At 45.2% G+C, this 21,449-nt stretch overlaps 1 protein-coding gene across 2 annotated transcripts in view; it reads right to left on the bottom strand.

The window, feature by feature from the left end:
* The window catches only part of BEAN1 (brain expressed associated with NEDD4 1), a 42,752-nt gene extending 22,866 nt beyond the window's left edge, over positions 1 to 19,886 (bottom strand). The window contains exons 1-3 of one of the 2 annotated variants that reach the window (XM_079988235.1): positions 19,720 to 19,886; positions 6,601 to 6,676; positions 2,595 to 2,714 (exon numbers count right to left, since the gene is read on the bottom strand). In XM_079988235.1, coding sequence (XP_079844361.1) covers positions 2,595 to 2,714; positions 6,601 to 6,607 — 127 coding nt within the window. In that variant the 5' untranslated portion in view covers positions 6,608 to 6,676; positions 19,720 to 19,886. Of the gene's footprint in view, positions 1 to 2,594; positions 2,715 to 6,600; positions 6,677 to 17,371; positions 17,478 to 19,719 lie in introns of those variants that run through there. The other variant, XM_079988236.1, reaches the window with a different exon arrangement.
* Positions 19,887 to 21,449: the final 1,563 nt, after the last annotated feature.

The raw sequence follows: 21,449 nt of genomic DNA, 5'->3' as shown, positions 1-21,449 counted from the left end.
AGATGAGGGATTTCCTTAAACTGGCTGCTGGAAAAGATTGCATTGCCCCTCCCCTGTAGAGATCCTGATAATTATCAGCTGCCTTCAATTTGAAGCAATTTACATTACATCCCCATCCTGGGTGCATGTTAATTGCAGAGACACATTAAACATCTCATGCAGTTTCGCCCTTAAGTACGCTCTTTTCTTAAGTGCACAGAACAAATGTTAGAATTAGGAAGGATGGAGTGGGGAGGAGTAATACAATGGGGAAGGAATTGGCATGCAATGTGCTTTTACGGATGTGAACGGAATCCCAGTCAGTCAATGCTGTGCTCTATAAAACTGCCAGCTGGTTGCAAATACCATTAATTGATCCTATTACAAAAGTGCCTGACTCATTATGCAGTAAAGAGTTTACTTGTGAGTAGCACATGGAGGATTCAGCTGACATCTGCTGTCTTGCTGAAGCCATGCACACTCCATACTGAATTCTGTCTTCCTGTCAACGGTAGGGATATTTCAAGCAAAAAACAAACCCATACATAGATGTATAAAAAGAAAAATCTAAAAGACAATTATATTTGTTAAAAACTAGATTAAAACATCCCACCCAAGCAAAAGGGCCATAGATAATTAAAAGTCAATGGCCTGATAAAAAAAATAATGTTTTGCCTAGTGTCTAACAATATGTAAACAAAAACGTCAGGCCAGCCTCCCCGAGGAGAGCATTTCACAAGTGGGGAGCCACTACGGAAAAGCCCGTTTTTGTGTTGACTCCCTCTGGACCTCTTGTGGGGGCTTCAGATAACTATTGTAGGGTCCAGGTCAGTGCATAGGTGATCCTACTGGGATCCTGATCTGCAGAAGACTTTGTAGTTCAAAACCAGCACATTGAACTGATTCTGGAAACTGACTGGAAGCCAGTGCAGTCAGGCCAGGGTCAGTGTTATCTGCTCAGACTGTCTTGCTCAGATGAGCAACCTGGCCACCGAATTCTGCACCAGCTGCATTATCCAAGGCATCTGCAAAGGCAGCCACAAGTAGACCACATTACAGTAATCTAACCTAGAGGTTACTATCCCTGTCCAAATCCGGGCAATTGAACTCACACTTTCCATCCATTGGGAGGCGCTTGCACTCTGTGTTGTTGTCCTTTTCCCTCAATTAGTATTTCCCCACATTCCCTTCATTCAGGAAATCTGAGGTCCACTGTGGGCATGAATGCAGGTGTTTGTTCACTTGTGCAGGTGGCCAAGTTGTCTGATATGCCAGATTTGCACAAAACAATAGGTTAAAAAAAGGTGTTGTGCCCAGCCACACCAGCAGTGGAGTGAGAGATGGTACCCAGAAAAATGTCACCACACATTTTATTTATTTATTTATTGAATTTATATACCACCCTATACCCGGAGGTCTCAGGGCAGTTCACAGAAAAGATCACAATATATTAAAATAAAATAAAAACAATAACCCAATAACCCCCTGCCCAAATAACACATTTAATAATAAGAATAAGAATTTTATTATTTATACCTCGCCCATCTGGCTGGGTTTCTCCAGCCACTCTGGGCTGCTTACTGCATATATCAAAACATAATAAAACATCAAACATTAAAAACTTCCCAGTATAGGGCTGCCGTCAGATGTCTTCTAAAAGTTATGTAGTTCTTTGTCTCCTTGACATCTGAAGGGAGGGCGTTCCACAGGGAGGGCGCCACTACTGCGAAGGCCCTCTGCCTGGTTCCCTGCAACTTCACTTCTCACAGTGAGGGAACCAGCAGAAGACCCTCAGAGGAGGACCTCAGTGTCTGGGCTGTATGATGAGGGTGGAAACGCTCCTTTGGAAATACTGGGCCAAGGCCATTTAGGGCTTTAATGGTCAGCACCAACACTTTGAATTGCACTCAGAAACACACGAACAATGTGCTTCATCATGCCCACAGCTGGTTAACTTGAAATTTCATGTTGGATTCCCCCCTTACTGGATCAAATCCACTGTTTAACTGTCTTTTTTGGGGGGAGATGATCTACAACTTCAGAAGAATCACACGGCACAGCCATATTTGGGTGCATGGCTTCAGAATGATGAAAGTGGTGAGGTCACATAATTAAATGCTCCCCTGTCTCAAGAATTCCCTGCTCAGGGGCAGCTGCAGTTAACAGATTATGGGGAAGGCTAGGCTAGCCTAGAAAGAGTTCTCTCTAATGTGCTAACTTTCCTAGTGGAGGGTATTATTGACATGCAATCCTAGCATTTTGAAGCTGTATGGTCCAAGGCGGGCTGTGCCATGATTCTTCTCAATACATTTCCTAACTTTTTCACAGTGTTCAAAGGGAAGTCCAACTACTGTAGACATGCATACCTACATGAATGGCAATAATGTCTGATGTTTTACTGTGTTTTTATATATGCTGTAAGCCACCCAGAGTGGCTGTGGGAGCCCAGCCAGATGGGCAGGGAATAATAATAATACTAATAATAATAATAATAATAATAATAATAATAAGCTATAGAGGTACCAACCAAACCACCTGGACCTATCTAAGGTCTCTGGTCTGGTCAGTATGAATATAACTGATCCCACTGAAGAATATCCTGAAGGATTACTCACTTGAACAGGTGATCTTGATGGACCCATAGTCTTTGCCACAGTTCTTCTTGAAGTGGCAACGCAGGCAGTTCAGCAGGCACTGAAGTTCCTCCTTTCTGCAAGGCTGGATGCCCTTTTCATCTGGGGGGAAAAGAGGAAGGAAAAAAAAGGGGGCAGGGGCAGGTTGATCAAGCAGTGAAATATGTACATTAACAAGGGCTCAGATCTTTGCAAGACTCATTGCTTAGATGAGAATTTTGTTTTGCTGTCTTTCCATACAACTCAGGAGCAAAAACCAGGCTTTGCCTTCCCTTTTATCAGTCAGTGGGAAAACAGTGCAGGACTCAAGCAAACCTCTGCTAATTTGAATTGTGTCTCTAAGCTTGGGCATTGTGAAATTCAAAAAAGTGCAAATTTGGAAAGATAATGTGTGAAATGAATCTCAGCTATCTTTCCAAATTTGGACTTTTTTTTAGGAAGTACGAGAAAGGTATGTTTACATTAAAATGTGAATGCCAACCACCACCATCTTTAGTCACGGGTGATGGGAGGCCACAGTGCAATCAAAACCTCTGCAGGGCCACAGGTACTTCATTCCTGCCATGAAATATTCTTGGGGAAGGGTGTGGGGAGTAACCAGTCTCAGAAATTGTCTCCCTGCCTCTTTAAGCCCCAGGCAGACAGAGAAATCACATCTCTGTCTTGGCTGGCTCAGCATTCACAGCTGGGCCCTGTTTTCTGCTGCCAACATTCACTGGCCGTTGGAAGGCAGAGGGCACATGGGGCCCTGGGCACCTGCCAGTTTTTCTAGGGTGGGCTTGGGTGGGAATTCATTTTGATATCCCAATATTTTGGAATGTATCCAGTCCTAGTCCTACTCAGAACAGACTCAATGAACTTAAAGAAAAATACTTTAGGTAGAGTGGGATTATATGAGTTGGTAGTATATACATAAATCAAATAAATACTGGCATCCTTGCCACCCCCTGGGCTCAGGCTACCTTCCTCTCTTAATATTTTGGCACCATGCAATGATGTAATGGAATAATTTGAAAGTGAAAATAAATGAGAGGCTGACCACAAACCAACTGCTCTTTGCAATCAAGGATTAGGAGACTGGTAGCCCAGCCTTCAGCCAGCCGTGCAAAAGGCAGGCTGCCCAAATCAGGTTTTTGTTTCTCTCCAGTCTATTTAATTCAAGGCCTTTGTGTCAGCTTTCATAGCCCAAAGCCCATGCAGTTAGGCGTAATCGTTTGTGATTTGCAATTCTCCATACAGCTGCTCCAGCAGAAGATGTCAGTACCCCCAATGCATTCCCCAAATATCACTGCCTCTGACCACACGCTGGTTTTGTATGGCATAGGCAGCCACAGGCTTGCAGAAACATGGAGGCCCAGCTTTGCATGGAGACCCATAATGAGATCAGTTTGGCTTCTGTGCTTTTAGCACTTGGCGGATAAACGTTCTCTGCGCAGCCAAGTCATTAGTAGCAGTTATCTAAAAGTCAGAATCTTGGAAACAAGGGCATTTCCCCAACAAGGGCAGTGTCGACTCAGCCTCCTCGAAGTCACACAACATATATACCCCAATCTAGCACTCTTTACAGGAATATTAAAAACCCCCAAGACAAGACTGTCTTACAAATAGCTGCCCACAAACTTACTAACTAACCTACAACTATTTGAGTAGCCACAAATACTTAACGTCCACAAATATTACGATGGCCCCAAAGTGAAAAACGATATTCCAGTCTGCAATAGGTTTTATTTATTTTTTGGTGGGGAGAGTTTGAACTTTATTGCTAGCTGGCAAGAAACAGTACTGAGGTGCTATGAAGGTTGTTTTGGAAAGACTGGTGCTGCTTTAGACGACCACAGTGTCTGCTTGCTTCCCACCTGCTCAAACTGTAGGTTCCTAACAACACAGGCTGATCAGCAGAGCAGCAGGCAGAAACACAGAAAAGCATGTGTTTTTGAGAACACACAGCTAGTCCTGAAAAAGCATCCTTCTCCCTTCTCCACAAAGCATCAGCTAGTTATTACAAAAGCAATTCAGGTTTCTAGTACTCATCTCTCCACTAGGAAAGTGACTCTCTGAATCTTTAGAACTTCCTACTGCTCAGAGAAGTGCAGATTACAATTCCCTTTAATTGCAAAGTTTAGGGATGAGTATGGATCCTTATGTAGGTAAAATAGTGCCATCCATGCAAGAGGGAGATATCAGCAAACTTGGGGGAACCTCATGTTTTGCAGAAATCTCAAAAATCTTATTTGGTAAAAAAAAATCTAATACCCAGTGATGACTGGGCATGTTCAGTAGACACTGAATACTGAGTTGCTGTTGGAGCAAAAGATGGAAAACTGGATAGGGGGGATGGAATGGAGTTTCCTGGAAAAGAGCAGAGCTAGCTATAACCCTGAATAGGAATATTCCATTTTTATGGATTCACAAGGCTCTTTCTCGTCTCAGTATGCAATCTTATTGCTGATATAAATCGTATCATATTCAAGATTTGCCTGCTTCATGTCTCGTCTGTGCAATAACCTGATTAGTTTCCAAAGCCATATGAAAAAATCCTCACCTTCTTGTTGTTGCAGCCGCTTTCCTTCCCACCCCCACCTTCTCCTTATTATAAAATGCTCTTTGGCTTCACAGTACATGGAAGCTGTGTTTGAAAATAAAATTGCACCAAAGCTATCAAAACAGGTCTCTGTTGTATTAATTGGAAGTGTTAGAGGAGGGCTCTGGGGAATGATATGATATTTAAGGGAACAGAAGGCACAAAGAGTGACTTGTTTAGAATCTGATGGCAGAGGAAGCTGAGGCAACCTCAAAGGAGGCAAGCAGGAAGTGACCCAGAAACATACGTCCTCCTGAATCAATTCACAACAGGTGCAGAATATCAGAAAGTTCTAAATTAGCTGCCTATGCCTGGGGACCAACTAGAATCACGGTGTTGAGTTGATTAACTGGTTAGCTTTATCAACACAAATTTAACAACTAAAAAGGTCTGGCAAAATGCAGTTATTTATTTAATAATTTTAAAGCACCACTTAATATTTTAAAACCTCTAAGGGGTGTATAACATTTAAAACAATCTGAAATACAAAGGAAGATAAAATAAAACCAGTAAACTCATAGTACAAAAACCATATAAGAACAGGAATGCAGGGCATCCAAACAAGTAAATAACAACAACAGGGTCCAACCTTAAGGGTCAAGGAAGGCCTGAGCAAAAAGTCAAGTCTTTACAATACATCAGAAGCAAATGATGGAAGGGTGGTCCATAGTACAGGGGCAACAGTGGAAAATGCACGTTTTTAGGTTACAGCTCTCTGACATTCTGTAGGGTGCAATGTGGTACCACAGGTACAATTGCCCCAGATGACTCAAGGGTCCCCAAGCGATAGTAGCTCCAAGGAGAAGATGAACCTAACTCATTTCTAGTAAACCTGTCAGCAACAGATTCTGCACATGGCTCCCTGATCTGTGATGATTAACCTTTGCCAAGGAACTACCAACTCCTCTGAAGATGAAGAAAGTTCTGAACAGCTTCCAAGGACTATATCATGGCAGCCTCAAGCCCTGCCAACTAGAGCACTGGTCAGTTGGTGCTCTCAGAATGTGTGGCTTCAGTCTTGATCCTCCGGGGAGACTGTAAAGCTGTGGAAGGTGCTGCAGGCCATTGCTGAGGCAACTTGCTCCTCTTGTTCTTCACTGTAGGATCACTGTCCAGGGTCCTGAAAATCTTGCTTCTGTTTCCCAACTCAGCACCCTTCAGAATCCTGACCTCATCCAGGCACAAAGATGACTTGGCCAGTCCCGCCTCTTTCTCACCACCACTTTTCTCCAGTGATGGCTACTGCTATGGGTCAGGACACTACGACAGTCTTACACACTTCAATCAATAGGAAAGACAACAAAGGAAAGGAAATACTGGGTGACAAGCAAAAATGGGAATAGAAGACTAGGAAAGCTGAGGATAACGAGGGATGAATATAAGCAGAGAAAATTTCTATGTACTTACGGTTCATTTCAGCTGCGGATGAGGACAACACAGGTAAAGCCAAAGGCTACAGAAATGGTAGGTTTTGAAGAGGGATCTGAAGGAAGAAGGAGACCCAGCAATGATACATCTGCTGTGTGAAAATCTGAGAACATTTTCCATGCTTCAACGAAGACCGTATTAGTCATGGTGAGGCAGCTGGGCACCAGCATAAAATCCTAAAAATGATTCTCTGAACCCTCTGCCCCCCCCCCCTTTGCCTTTCTGTTCAAAACAGCAAATCATCCAGGAGAAATCACTCACCTCCCATTTAATAAGAAATAATAACCATTTTTGAGTCATTGCTGAGCCTCAGCAAGCAATATATATTTCTAGGCTGAGTCCTTGACTGATGTTTAAGACACCTCGGAGCAGAACAACACCACAGTTCAATATGGAACTGGAATATGCTCTTAATCCCTCTAGGAATCCATACAGACTACGAGTGCAGGAAGGATCATAAAAGTGTTCTCTGTGAAGGACATGACACTCTGGAGGGCTGCAGAGCTTTCTCAACAAGTCATTTCCCATGAAGGATTCAGCTGCTCAAAGGCAAGCCACAGTTGATTCATTCTGGACTGGTTCAGATGTTATGTTGGGATACAAGGATGCTAGAGGAGGGTTGTATTTTGAGGTATATTATGCCAGAATCTTTCTGGTGCTAGAATCTAAGCGAGCACACCAGGCTCTATAGTGTAAACACACCCTTTAGATCAGCTTCCCCCATCCTAGTGCCCTCCAGTTGTTGCTGGATTACAGTTCCCATCATACTTTACTATTGGCCATATTGTCTGGGGCTGATGGGAGTTGGAAGTCCAACAATGCCAGAAGGACTCCACCTTGGCTACCCCTGGGTTAAATAAACAACAGTTCCAACAAGCTCAGAAATTATGGGAAACTGGTTAGTTTAAAAATCAGAAGCAATTTTTTCTGTCTCCTTCATGCAAAAGCGGAGGAGAGGGGATGCTTGCCCCAGTTTGTTTACAAACCCTAAATTCTGAGGGAATGTTGGGGTCCATCAGGGCTTCGACACATCCCCCAAAGCAGACAAGCTACATCAGCTCTGGAGATGGAGTAATTTATTTCTCTCCCACTGGAAACTGGGAGCATGTTGGGGGCCTATTAGGAAAATATGTAGATTCACAGCCCCTCGGGGCACAACCCTTGATCACTCCTAGAATGCTTCTTCTGACATTGGAGAGAAGCCAGTTGTGGACTTTTCTGTAGCCTTTCAATGGGGGCATCCAATGTTGGATCTCCCTTTTGAGGGTAGATCCATCTCTCTTTCCTTGGAGAGAGAAAGATGTGGTTGTTCTTACAACTCATGTGATACCCTCCCGGAGCCCCCACATGATTTCAGTCTGAAAAGTGGTTTATAAATCTTTTAATAACATTTAAACAAACAAACCACGACATCCCCTCTCAAATGTTAATAATTTAAGAGACAGCCAAATTTGCACAATTATTCCTAAACTGAGGCTCTCAGGAAGCTGAATCCTAAGCCAAATATCTACGTAATTATTTAAAGCAGGTGTGGGGAACCTTTGGTCTTGCAGAGGTAGCAGGACTACAATGCCCATCATCCTTGACCACTGGCCATGCTTGCTGGGGCTGATGAGAGTTGCAGCTCAGCAACATCTGGAGGACTAAAGGTTCCCCCCACTCTTTTCACCAATATAGCTGAGGCAGCATACGTTATGAAAACGGTAAAATCCAATTTGCAATTTTTAAAATGGTTATTTAAAAACATCAAAGCCAGCAAGGGATTAACCCCCCCCCCAAAAAAATTAACAATATAAAGAAACAAAAACTGCAGCATCTAAAAGCCACAATATAAGATAGAGGAACAACAATAAGAACGACAAATCAAACATTAAAAAGCCTGCTGCCGTTTGCCGCCTTAAAAGCAGCTAAGTTTGGCACATCAGTAAGTCTGCACTCTTGAAAAAGGATTCCCCTGTGCCTGCCGGACTGCAAAAGCAGAGCCTAGCTATCCAAAAGGCTTACATAGGAGATGGGGGTCCTGCAGGGATGGTGCAGGGGTGGGGGCATTTTTCAGCCAGAGATCTGCATTCTCTCATAGGCAACATTCTGGGGGCCACAGGCAGGGCCAGAGGCCAAAGTGAGTGAGCAACTGGTGCAGAGGTTTCCATGTATACCCCACCATTTCTCTATCCTCCACACAGGCAAACAGGAGGTACTATCCCAATTCAAGGACATATTCCACTCTGGCCAAAATACTCAAGAAATGTGAGTAGCAGGTTCAGAATTGGGTGCATAGCCTCTGGGTGGTGTGGACTGGAAAGAGTCAAACCCCTGGTCCTGAGGTTCTGCCACCCCTGGATTAGAACCTCCACTTGTCACATTCTGAGTTTCTTCTGCACTTCCTACGGAACCACTGAGAACACACACAGCCTGTAGCTTATATGCTCCTAATGCCAGTCCAGAGTGGTGCTCTTGATCACTGTAGGCAATGTAGGAAGGACATGCAAGTGGAAAAAGGGTCTCTCTCACTCACTCACTCATTGTGCTGTGCATCTCATTTTCCCTACCTGGAATGTGAGAGGGAGGCTGTACTTTTTACCAGAGGTGACAGGATTCACACCTACAGTGGAAGTGCATTCACTAAGGAAGGGAAGAAGAAGAAAAAAAGAAGAAACTGAAGAAAATGAGGGCACCAACCCCGCTCATGGATTTCGCTTGCAAAACAAAGGAAGGCCAGCCATTGCCACACAAGCTTTCACCATAAATAAAAAACCCTTGCCTCATTCTTACAGTGTTCAGTAGTCACAAGCAATATTTAATAAATGGTGATGATGATGAAAGAGGAACGGAGGTTCTAGAACAGTGGTCCCCAAAGTGGGAGGTACCTCCCCCTGGGGTTACCTGGGAGGTGGGCTAGAGGCAAGGGTGCAGCAGGAGGCTGCTGGAGGTGTAAATGACTATCAGACTTTGAAAAACTGGCATCAAACTGGACCAATTTCATCAATTTTGTTGAATTAACTGAACTAGTTTTAATTGGATTTTGAATATACATGAAATTAATTGTTACTGTTTTGAATTTTATTGTGTTATTATCTTCCCTTATAGGGTAGGGTACGGGGCACTGGGGATAAGGTTATGGAACACTTCTTGTCATTATGCAACAGCATCAATTTTGAAATCATGGTTGATGTACCTAAGGGAAGAGGACAAGGTCTGTATAACTACCCTGACCTGTCTTTGGCAACCTGGTGCCCTCCAGATTGCCTCCATCATCACCATGCTGGCTAGCGCTGATAGAAATTGGAGTCCAACAACATTTGGAGGCAATTTCATTCTGTTACGGGGCAGTCCTATACATAACAATTCAGAAGAAAGCCCCATTTCTTTTTGGTAGGGCTTATATATATTGGATTGCAGCCTTAAACTACTTGGCTGCTCACGAATTGGAGGAGAAAAGAAACAGCAAAGAGACAAATCCGCCAGTCCAAGCTAAAATCAGTTATATGACTCAGACCACATTCTAATTAGTGTAATAGGAAAGGAGTTATGCCTGGCAAAATGTTGATACCTCTCCTGCCAACTTGCCAGACTTGTGCAGATTCCACAGTGTGCAAGTCATCCTTGACACAAGTTCAATGCAAGGCAATCAGAAGCTACCCTCACATGACCTTGACTGCACAGGCTGTGACTTTGGGGCAATGGGAAGATGTAATTATTGGCTTTGGCAGATACTTTCCCTGCTTCTGTACTGTGCTTTGCTTGGGACAGGTTTGTAACAGGGGGAAAAAACTTTGCGTGGTTTTGTCTTGATTTTTTTTTGCAATGTTTAATGAAAATAATAAAAATTGCTTAAAAACAAAGAATTAAAGCCAGGTGAAAACAGGCACCGCTCATTAAGGTGGGCTAGAAATATTGTAAATAAATGAATTCAAGATGAAACCAAGAACACAATGAATAAAATCCAAAAATGGGAAAATAGGCAGTACACCTTGGTAAATACATAAAAGCGGCAAGAGGACAGAGCAACAACTCCACTCCCCCATGGGAAAGTGGAACAAAACAGAACAATAAATAGGCAGCCAGGCAGCATGAAAGTCAGGAGCTAATTGGACCCCATAAAAACCGGATCACATTTGCTAAAAGATTTCTGAAAGAGACAAGTCTTGGCTGGACGCCTAGAATAATATAGTGTATGGGAGGTGATTCCATCAATCCTTGGCATCTCCAGATAGAGTTGGGGGAAGAATCTCTGTTTAAAACCCTGGAGAGCTGCTGACAGTCAGCGTAGACCAGGGACAAGCTCCTGTTTCAGCCAGAGGGCCTCACACCCTGCTGGACAACCTTCCATGGGCCATATGTGAGTTATGGGTGTGGCCAGCAGCAAAAGTGGATGGAACTACCATTAATTTTACCTTGATACGGTAGACTAGTTTCTATGCCTATGCATACAACCCTCTCAATCATCCACCCAGAGCAAGAGAAACTTGCTTGTTTTTGCCACAGTCTGGCAAAACCACTCAATGAGGGTGGAAAGTAGGGCCAGTGGGGGTCAGGACCGGCCCAAGATTGGTGCCTGAGGCAAACCACAAAATGGCACCTCCTCCTTCCCAGGGAAGAAGGGGTGAGTGAAGATCTACATCAGGAACAAGGAGGAAATAAAGATCAGGATCTGCTGCACCTGTCGCCTAAGGTGGCTGCCTCCCTTTGCCTCATGGGTAGACTGGCCTTGGTGAGGGTTGTATCAGGGAGTTCCAAAGGCCAGACAGAGGCCTGGAGAGCCGCATTTGGCCCCCAGGCCAGAAGTGCCATACCCTAGTGCAGATTGGCCAAATGGATCCGTGGTATCTGTCTCGGTGTAAGGCAGATTTCTATATTCATTCAGCAACAGCCCCTAGAAATACAGAACAAATGAAAGCAGCCCTTAAGATGCCCTGGTCCAAATCTCTTTAGGCTTTAGATATACCAGTTATTTATTTGGTCCTACATGCTGAGTCCTGGCACCCTCAGACCAAATTCAGTCTTGCACATATCTGCGGAGCAAGCAGAGCAAGCTTCAGACTGGGCAAACGTGTCTGTTGTTTCCTGCAGCAGCGTCCAGCTTACAGAGGGATTATTCTGTCTTGCTGGATGAAGGATTTGGTTGGGCAGGACTTAAATGCTTTCTCAACCTCTGGCCTCTCTGGTTCCGGTTTCTGGAGCCCTAGATTGCAGAGGCGCCAGCTGTACAAGCAGGCATGATCTGGAAAAGGGCATTGAGTGGGCAGTGCCTTGCGTGCATTTAATCAAGAAGGTGCCAAAACTGGGGCAGAATTCCTTGTGGAAAGATTCTCAGCTGGCTCTTAAAGGCCCTGCTCCCAGATGGGTTAAGAGCATGGGAGCTAAGCAGCAGCTGCTTAATTAAGAAGCTCTGCCCTTCACAGTCACGTATGCCACTTCTTTCAAGGCCAAGGGAAGCGCTGCAAATGCTGCAAAGCTCAGAACCAGGAGACAGCAAGGAAAGACAAGACTAGGACTCAGCCGCTGTTTAGTAAGTAGAAGACCCCAGGTGTAACTGCCAGCATTCCCAGGGCTACATCCATGCCATACATTTAAAGCAGAGTCATACCACTTGAACTGCCATGGCTTCCCTCAAAGAATCCTGGGAACTGCTGTTTCTTAAGGCTACTGGGAACTGTAGCTCTGTGAGGGGTAAACACTAAAGCAGATCTGTATGTATTAGGTCTAGTCCATAGTGGATGGTGGCACCCACCTGACCTGATGAGAGCTGAGTCACCGCTGCTTACTGGGAAAGAGAGTGGGGAGGTGACAGGGAGGTCAGCATGGTAGAAACGCACTACCAGGAGGGCTGAATTGGCTCTGCTGGTGCTTTTGCGCTGTGCCAACCTCACCACTACCTTGCCTTTTCCTTCCCAGCAAGGAGCAACAATTAAGTTGTTGGGAGGTCAAGTGGGCGTGCCACCCAAAACCAGGTCTGTTCCTTCAGAATATGCTGTTCCTAACCTAAGTGTCAAGAATTTAAGCTAACCCATACTGAAATTAAACACAAAATCCATGTTAAAATATTTCCTTTCTGGGAACTGAGGACTACCAAGTGTTCCAAAATAAGCAACTGAGACACATTCTTGTTCAGGGAGCAACCTAAATGGACTACTTGTTGCTGAACTACAACTCAGCCACAGCAAGGAGAGAAAAGGGGGAAATCCTTTGTTTGGTTTTAGATGATGTACCGTAGTTGTGTTTTGTGTTTGTTTTCTTATAAGAGGTATCCATCCTTACCTGGCATTCCTCCTCATACAGGAAGGAATGCCTCTTAAGATGGCAGAGACAGGAAATCTGCATCCCTCAAGATGTTGCATGCCTACAACTATCAATCCTCTCTGTTGGCCATGCTGGCTGGAGCTGATGAGAGTTGGAGCCTGCAGGGTGTGAAGGGCTACAGGTCCTGCACCTCTCTTTTACATATTTATGATAAAATAAAGACTTAATGTAGTCAGCAAACACAAATTCAATATTAGTCCATATTATTTTAAAAGAATCATATTTTGTGTCCTTCTCACCAGTCAGCAAATAAATCAACATGAATCTGTACTATTTAGTCATCATCATCACCATCCAAATCTTACATAAGATTCTAGATTGCACCCAGTACTGCAAATGGTGGCAGGAAATCCTGTACCTCCGAGTTCCAATTAATTATGAAGTTACTCCATCTTCCAATAAACTTTTTGTGTGTCTGTGTTCTCTAACACCGACATAATTTGTTAATTCGATCATATCCACAATAACAGAATTTTATATTAACAAGATGTCTCTTCCCCCTCTTGCTTATTGTCTCCTTTCCGCTGTAAGAATAGCATGTTCTAATCATCTGTTGGGATTATTGGTCTGACATAACAAAATAATACAGTTAAAGGGTTCAACGATAGGGTTCATGCCATTTCCTTTATGTGATTAAGAACTGGCTTCCAAATGTTATGACCCTAGGACATGTCCAGTAAATATGACCTATATCTGCTTGCATTGAATTACACTGCCAGCGGTTATTATTAACCCCAGGGAAAGTTCAGTTGGATCTCAATAGAGTAAGACACCACCAGAATAACAATTTGTAAGAACGTTCTTTAAGATTCACACTTTGGCATTCACACTTAAAGAGGCCTTTAATGGTGGTAACCAAGTTCTAAACCCATTTTTAAATAGCTGCAGAAATATTCTGCTGTAACTCTTTCCCCCTGGCTATCATGTGTGTGTATAGGATTGCACTGTAATCCTATTCACACTTACCTGGGAGTCAGCTCCATTGAACTCATGGGACTTATTTATTAGATGACTGTAAACGTCCAGCTTCAGCCGTGCTATAGCTGTTCCAAGGTCATTCCCTGGTTCTCTAGTGAATCAAGACTTTTGCAGTCATACTCACACTCACACTCATCATCATCATCACTGTTGTTATTGTTATTTTATTGCCTTCTGGGCATATGTTTCAAGGCAATGCACAAAATTCAGAACAAAACTGCTAAAAGCAATAAAAGAAATAGAAGTAGAGAAATTTCAAAATGACCCAAAGCAGACACCCATAACAGAGACTTATTCATCCAGCTGGGTAAAGCCTGTCGGAAAAGAAACGCCTCCATTTTTGTCTGGCGCCTGTTGTATCTCAGTGCTGTTCTACAGAACAAGAGCAACCACCCTAAAAGCCCCCTCTCTCTTCTATTGAATGCCACACTATCCCCATTCTCAACACCTATTTTAGAGGAATATAGGCTTTGCAGATTCACCACTCAGAGCGTGACAAGGTAAACTCAGTTAATCTCATTGGGCTCCTTTGTGTGTAACAGCAACGTTCACGCCTACAGGAAGATTATTCAACCCAGAAAGCGAAGAGAAGAAGCTGCTATATTGACTACTGGTCCATCTAGCACAGTATTGTGTACGTTGACTGGCAGCGGCTCTCCAGAGTTTCAGACAGGAGCCTTTGCCCAACCTATGCAGAGATGCCAGGGACCAAACCTGGGACCTTCTGCATGCAAAGCAGGCGTGCTCTGCCACTGGGCCCTTGAAATGATCTGCTTCCTTCTATTTTTGTTCCCACTTCCAGATGAGGAAAGCCAGTTTCACAAGCTCTTCCCAGCCTGAATGACCACCAGACCAACCAATCTTGTTTCTATTTGGCTAGGGAGTTCAAGGCGGTGTGCGTGACTCCCCCTGCCCCACAATTTCACTCTCACAACAACCCTGTGTGGTAGATTAGGCTGAGAGGCTGCAATGTCACCCATTGAACCTCATGGCTGAATGAGAATTTGAACCAGGGCCTCTCCAGTCCCAGCCCGAGTCTCTAACAGCTACAAATGAAAGAAATTGCTGTCAATGAACCTAAACAGTCGCAAACTCAGTAAGCTCTATGGCAGTGATGTGGCCATCTTTGGTCCTCCAGATGTGTTTGGACTCCAGCAAAGGTCCATGGTCAGGGATGATGGTTGGTAGCTCTAGCCCATATGAAGGACCACAGGTGCTCCTGCCCAGGTCTAGGGTGCCTAAGGTACAAGTGTTGTTCACCTAACTTGATCCATTGTAATCTGCTGTGACAGACAGGCTTTTCTAATCAGACATAATGAACAACTCCTGGCAGGGGAGAAAGATGGCAACACTTCGTTTGCCACACTGTCCTAAGAGCAAATTTCAAACTACCAAGATACAGACACCCCACATATACATTAAAAGGTCTTCAAGTACCAGGCTATACACACAACACACCTATACGTCCACTGAACATATAAGGGGAGTAGATCGGGATCTTGCCTGTTGGTCACACACCCAGCACTGATGTTGCTGCTAGCCATGTCCATCAGGTGACTACAACGTTAGTGAGGAAGGGACTTACTGGCATGCAACCAGTCAGGGATCCTAAATGACACATAAATGATAAACAAAGAGTTGTAGTTTCTTATTAAGGCAGAGCAGGCAACTGCCAGGAGGGGATATGGCCAGTGAATTGGGACAACCCTGCTCAACGAGAGGGGCTGGGTGGACAACTGTTCTCTTTTATTTAATGAGCCTTACATTACCTAAGCTGGCTAAAAATTTGGGCAATCTTATAAACAGTTCTGTGAATGCAGCAAGGCTTTTGCTCTCCCCTCTCCTGATCGATTTCTTTGTGGGAATTTTCAAGGGAATGTTCTCAGAGTACAGCAACTGCTGACTATTAAAGCAGCTACTGATCTCCCACATGGACACATGCACACATACACTCCCTAGAGCAAACAAATTCGTAAACACCGGCAGATTACTTTTGCTGATTGGAATAATGGCTCCCTTTCCCAGATGGATAATGCTTCCCAAGAAAAGAGAATGGTGGAGGTAAAGAACTTGGTGTGTGTGGGGGGGGGGGGGAGAGAGAAGAGTCTTAATAACAGTTTGTTTTGGTTTGCACAGCAGATGTCATTTAGTGGTACATGACGTTGTCAAAGCACACCCACTCAGTTTACTAGCCAGATTTTAGGAATCCATTAAACATTCGCTCCAGTGAGTGGAAATAAAATCCAGTCATTCACTTACATTTTGGAAAGCCTCCTGTTTGAGGGAGCAATGTGCACAGCTTTCTGTTCTCTTACAGGGCAATCCTATTCATGTCTACTCAAGCATAAGACATGAGACTTCAGTGGGGCTTACTCCCATCTAAGTGGGCAAAGGATTTGCTGTTTTAAGGCCTCATAGGGCAGAGACAATTGTGGGCTGTGTAAGTGAGCATGCTAAGGGTGCAACTCTAGCCCCAGTTACCAAGGAAGATCCATGCCCACAGGATTCAATTAGGTCTTTTTTCTGAGCAGGCAGGGTTAGGATGGCACTGTAATTCTCTTTGCTGCTCTGCTTTGCCACTGCTCCCCACTGAAAGAAGAGGGGAGGTTTCAGACAAATCCTGGAGGACCCTGGACCCACCCAGCACTGATTTGCAGCAGCTGGCCTGACAATGGACTTCTGGGTGGAAAGGGAAGGCTAAGGGGGGGAATGCTGTTGGGTTGATGTGAATGGTTTTGGGGGTTTCTTTATCTACTGGTTTGCGTTTATCTGCTGTTTAGTGGGTGTGAGTTTATTGTCTGAAAATGGCTAATGTCTTTTTGTTACTGGTTAGGGGACTGGTGTGTTGCTTTTATTTTCCTATATGGTGTATGAAATGTTAACGTATTATATGGCCTCTCCTGATTTGGATGTTATAGAGAAATAGATTATCCATATACTGGTGACATCTCACACCAAACTTCAAAATGATCACTCCCAACAGTTTCATGTAGATGTTAAATACTAATGGGGACAGGATGACACCCTGTGCCACCCCACAATGCAGCTGCCAGGAGGCCAAGAACTGATCACCCAGTGATAACTCTGAAACTGACCCTGGTGAAACAGTGCCTCAGTACTCATCTCACATGGCCAATTCAGGAAGGTGTCTGTTAAGTTGTGGGTGAACATATCAGACGACACAGCGATTCTTCAAACAGCTCTTGTTTATTCACAGGCCCAGAGCAGCACTGAGCTGAAGGGTTCAACCAACCTGCTTATATAGAGCTCAACTACAAAGCAACAGTAACAACTTTCTGTAACTATCCAATCACCGAACGTCACATTCAATTTCTTATTCACATATGTGGACCTGAGTGAAAACTATCTACAGTATCCCCCTGCTGGCCCAGGGTGAGAACTTCAGTACATAACAGTATCATGATTAAAGACACCAAAAGCAACTGAGGAAGAGTAATAGGGTCACACTCACTTTGCCTTTCTCTCAACAAAGGCCATCCATCAGGGCGACCAAAGTTGATTCAGTCCTGTAACCAGCTCTGAACTCCAACTGAAATGTGTCAAGATAATCAGTTTCACCCAAAAGTACTTGCAACAGTCACACCATCACCTTCCTCCATCCCAAGCATATGATGTAAACAACAGGAGCCTATTAACAAAAATGTACTTCAGTCAATCAGTGACCCTAGAAGGTATCTCACACATTATGAACAGTTTTACTAAAAGAACACAAGACCCACCCAGACATACACTTGCACCCTGTCTCACACTCAGAGAACACCAACCCTCTGCCAACTACAGGTTCTCACCCTGCACAGGAAATGCACCTGACTTATGCCCTCACTACATTCAGTCTCTTCCTGGTTCAAATCAAAATAGAAGAGGAGTAGTGCCCTTGTCCTGGGAACAAAGGGGCTTCCCAACAGAGGGATAAATAGATAAATATATAAACAGAATGATATCATCAACACAATACTTTGGGGCAGAAGCTCAGGGTCCTGTTTAACAGAATGAGCAGGAAAACCCCCAAAATGCAACAGGCTTGGTTTTTGACATTTTAAATTGATACATAGTGCAATCTGAAGTCCAGAGGCAAAAATTATCCTAACTGCATCATTGCATGCAGTGTATCTGTCCCAACCTGGCATCTTCCAGATGTTTTGGACTAGAACTCCCACCAGCCATGACCATTGGACATGCTAGCTACAGCTGATGGCAACTGTAGTCCACACCTTCTTGAGGGCATTAAGTTGAGGAAGTCTGATGCAGAGGATTGACTTGTCCTGCTTTCGTTTAAGATGAGTTAAGTATGGGGCCTTGCATATCGTGCTTTTAATATTTTATTACAGCATCTGCGTTGCATGCAGAAAGTCCCAAGTTCAATCCCTGGTGTCTCCAGGCAGACCTGGGAGACTCCTGCCTGAAACCCTGGAGAGCTGCTGCCAGTCAGTGTAGACAATACTGAGCTGGATGGGCCAACAGTCTGACACAATATAAGGCAGCTTCCCATGTTCCAGTGTGCCTCCAGTGTGGGAGAGCCCAGCACGCCTCTAGATAACCAGTTCTATGGTCAAACTGCTCTACCCATCAATTCCCCCCCCCCCCGCATGTTCAATGGAAGTCCACCATATTGTAACTTAAGCCCTTAGACCCAGTCCTACCCTCTGGGGCTGCAGAGAACAAATCAATTAGATGTATACCAGGTTTTGAAATGCAATTGTTTAAGTTTGCCAAAACCAAAACAAACCCCCACTCTCCTTCGGCTACCATTTGTGCAGTTATAAAACACCCAGCAACGATTAGCATGTAAATATTATTTTATTGTCTTTCTTTCCTCCTCCCATCAAATAATGTCAAAGTAGGAAACAGAAGCCCATCTGCTTTCTCGCTGCAAGTGGCCCCCTCCCTTGTGCCAGGAATGGAGCAGGAAATGAGAGAGAGAGATGCTTTTGTAGCTGTACTTACGCATGCAATGTGTTACAGATGCTTTAAAAGTTTCAATAGAAAACCCCACTGCCGCTGACACAATTGTGCCAAAATGATGTGTTTCACTGCAGGGCTCTTAGACACCACATGCTCATCAGCACAGGTGCTCTCCTCCCTTCCTCTCCCTCCAACTATACAAAACCAATTAAGAAGGGAGGGAAACACAGACCAATTCATAGATGTGACTAACAGGTGTACATGCAACACATTTCCCCCACCCCATGCAGAGATGCAGGCTTTCCCTTTCACCCACTTGAGCTGCACAATCGGGGAGTGGTTAAAAAAAGAGGTTTAATCCATACTCTAAAAATTTAGACATACAGTACTGCATTCCAGAGCGCTGTTTCTACCCTGCCTGCGTTTCCACGTTGCCTTGTTAAGTGCAAAAATATGGAAAGGGTTATATTATTTCCGATAAAATCATTTGGATTTCTCCCCCCCAACCAAAAGGTGAATTCCCATGAAACAGACATGCACCCGTTTAAATTTAGCACAGCCCTCTCCAACCTTGCGCCCCCACCCAATGTTTTGGACCACAACTCCCATCATCCCTGAGTACTGGCCATGCTGGCTGGTGCTGATGGGAGTTGGAGTCTGACAACATCTGGAGAGCACCGGCTTGAGGAGGGCTGACCTGGTGCGTGGGCATTTCAAGGGATGCGCGCCCGGGAAGAACGATGCGCGTGGGTTTCGTCTTAAGGATGGATGGAGGAAGGAAGCCTTTGGAAATGTAGGGTGCAAGTGCACAGCCGCGTGGGCTGGCGGGGCAGCAGACCTCTCCGCGCGCCCGCCCTCCCTCCCGCAGGATCCGTCGCCCCGTCCCCTGCCTCTTACCGGAGCCCATTCAGGCGACCGATCTCTCCATGCGCTCCAACGGCTGCAGCCCGCCGAAGGCGGCGGGAGAGGCAGACTTCCGCTTTCGCCGCCGCCGCCAGCCCGGCCAGAGCAGCGGCGAAGAGGCGGAGGCGGGCGCGGCGCTCCGTGACCTCCGACCGCCGCCGGCAGCAGCGCCTGCCTTCCCAGTGGCTGCGGCGCGGCGCCGGGCTGCCGGCTGCCGAGAGAGCCCCGCGTGGCCGTGCGCTTGGCGCCTGCAGGCAGCCGCCGCCGCCGCCGCCGCGGCATCTGGGCTCCCTCGGAGGGCCCAGCCCGCCGCCCGCCTGCTCAGCCGCCTGTAGCAGCAGCGCCTCGACGTGGCGGAGAAGAGGCGGGCAGCGGAGCGCGCCGAGGGGACTGGCGCCGGGACGCCCCCCCACCTCCCCGCCAGGCAGCGGCTCTTCCTCGGCTGCCCTTCTCAGCTGGGGTAGTTCTGCTCAGCCAAGCGCTCCGGAGGAAGAGGAAGAAAGCGGACCTTCTGCGAATCAGGGCCTTTAGCAACAGGGAAAGGAAGATGTGAGCATCTCGAGTGAAGAAAGAAAAGGGCTCCCCTGGACAGGTGGATTTCCTCCCGGCCATTCCCCCGCTATGCATTCTGTAGCATTGATTGTTTGATTGATTGATTGATTGATTGTCTTTCTATGCCAGGTTTTCCACCAAGGACCTCAAGGTGGTCCCTGTCCTCGTTCAGTCCCCACAACCCTGTGAGATGGGTTAGGGACTGAGAGGCGGTGGCTGACCTGAGGTCACCCAGTGAGCATCATGGGGATTGAACCCTGGTCACACGAGTCCTAGTCCAATATTCTAGCCACTGCATCACACTGGCTCTTGCGTTAGTAGCAGTATTTGATGCAAGAATAGCATATTAATGACGGATTTATTCCACACACTTTATCAGCTGTTCTGCAAAGCTTTCCCATTGTTATTACACACACTATGCCTCCGAGGCACATTCTTTCCTTCAAAGAATTCTGGGCACTATGGTTTGTTAACAGTTGTTGCTGGAATCTATAGCTCTGTGAGGGGTAAACTACACTGCCCATAATTATTTGAAGGAAAGAATATGCTTTGAATGTGCTTTAAAGGTCTAGTGTGCACCTAGCCACATTATTGCCATCTGGAGGCATGCTGTTGTGCAGCAAAAGCTGTGATTCCCTTATTGTAGGGGGTTGGACTACATGACCCTTGGGTACCTTGGAATATTTATGGTATAAAAAGTGGGATTGTGTCTAACTGCCCTGAGATCATATGGGCACAAGCTATCCTGAAAGCACAATGAAAATGATATCTTTACATTATTTTCTCTTTACCTAGTGTTCTCTAGGTCAGTTCTAAGAAATCCTTGGATGAAAATAGCCCTGCGATCAAAAGCAATTTCAGCTATCAAAAGTGACAGTTTGGAAGCAATGCATTAATTAGGAAATGATTAGTTCCCAGCATGATGCTAAGAATCTAAGTCTGAAAATATATGCTATGCTGTTAGCAGTAGGACTTACCGTAAATCAAATTTATTCTGTGGTGATTGAGTTGGTTCCCCAGCTATGACTCAGAACTTTTCAGGTGATGCTGGTTCTATCCACTTTAATATGACTATTCCAGAAAAAGAAATCAGTTTGGCATTGCAATATTTTGGCTCTGGTTCAGCAACGCAGCTGCACCATCTCAGGTGTATGAATGTTTCTTGCTCTCTT

The sequence above is a fragment of the Podarcis cretensis genome (assembly GCF_951804945.1).
Source record: "Podarcis cretensis genome assembly, chromosome: 8".
Classification (NCBI taxonomy): domain Eukaryota; kingdom Metazoa; phylum Chordata; class Lepidosauria; order Squamata; family Lacertidae; genus Podarcis; species Podarcis cretensis.
This window is presented reverse-complemented; position numbering and strand designations above follow the sequence as displayed.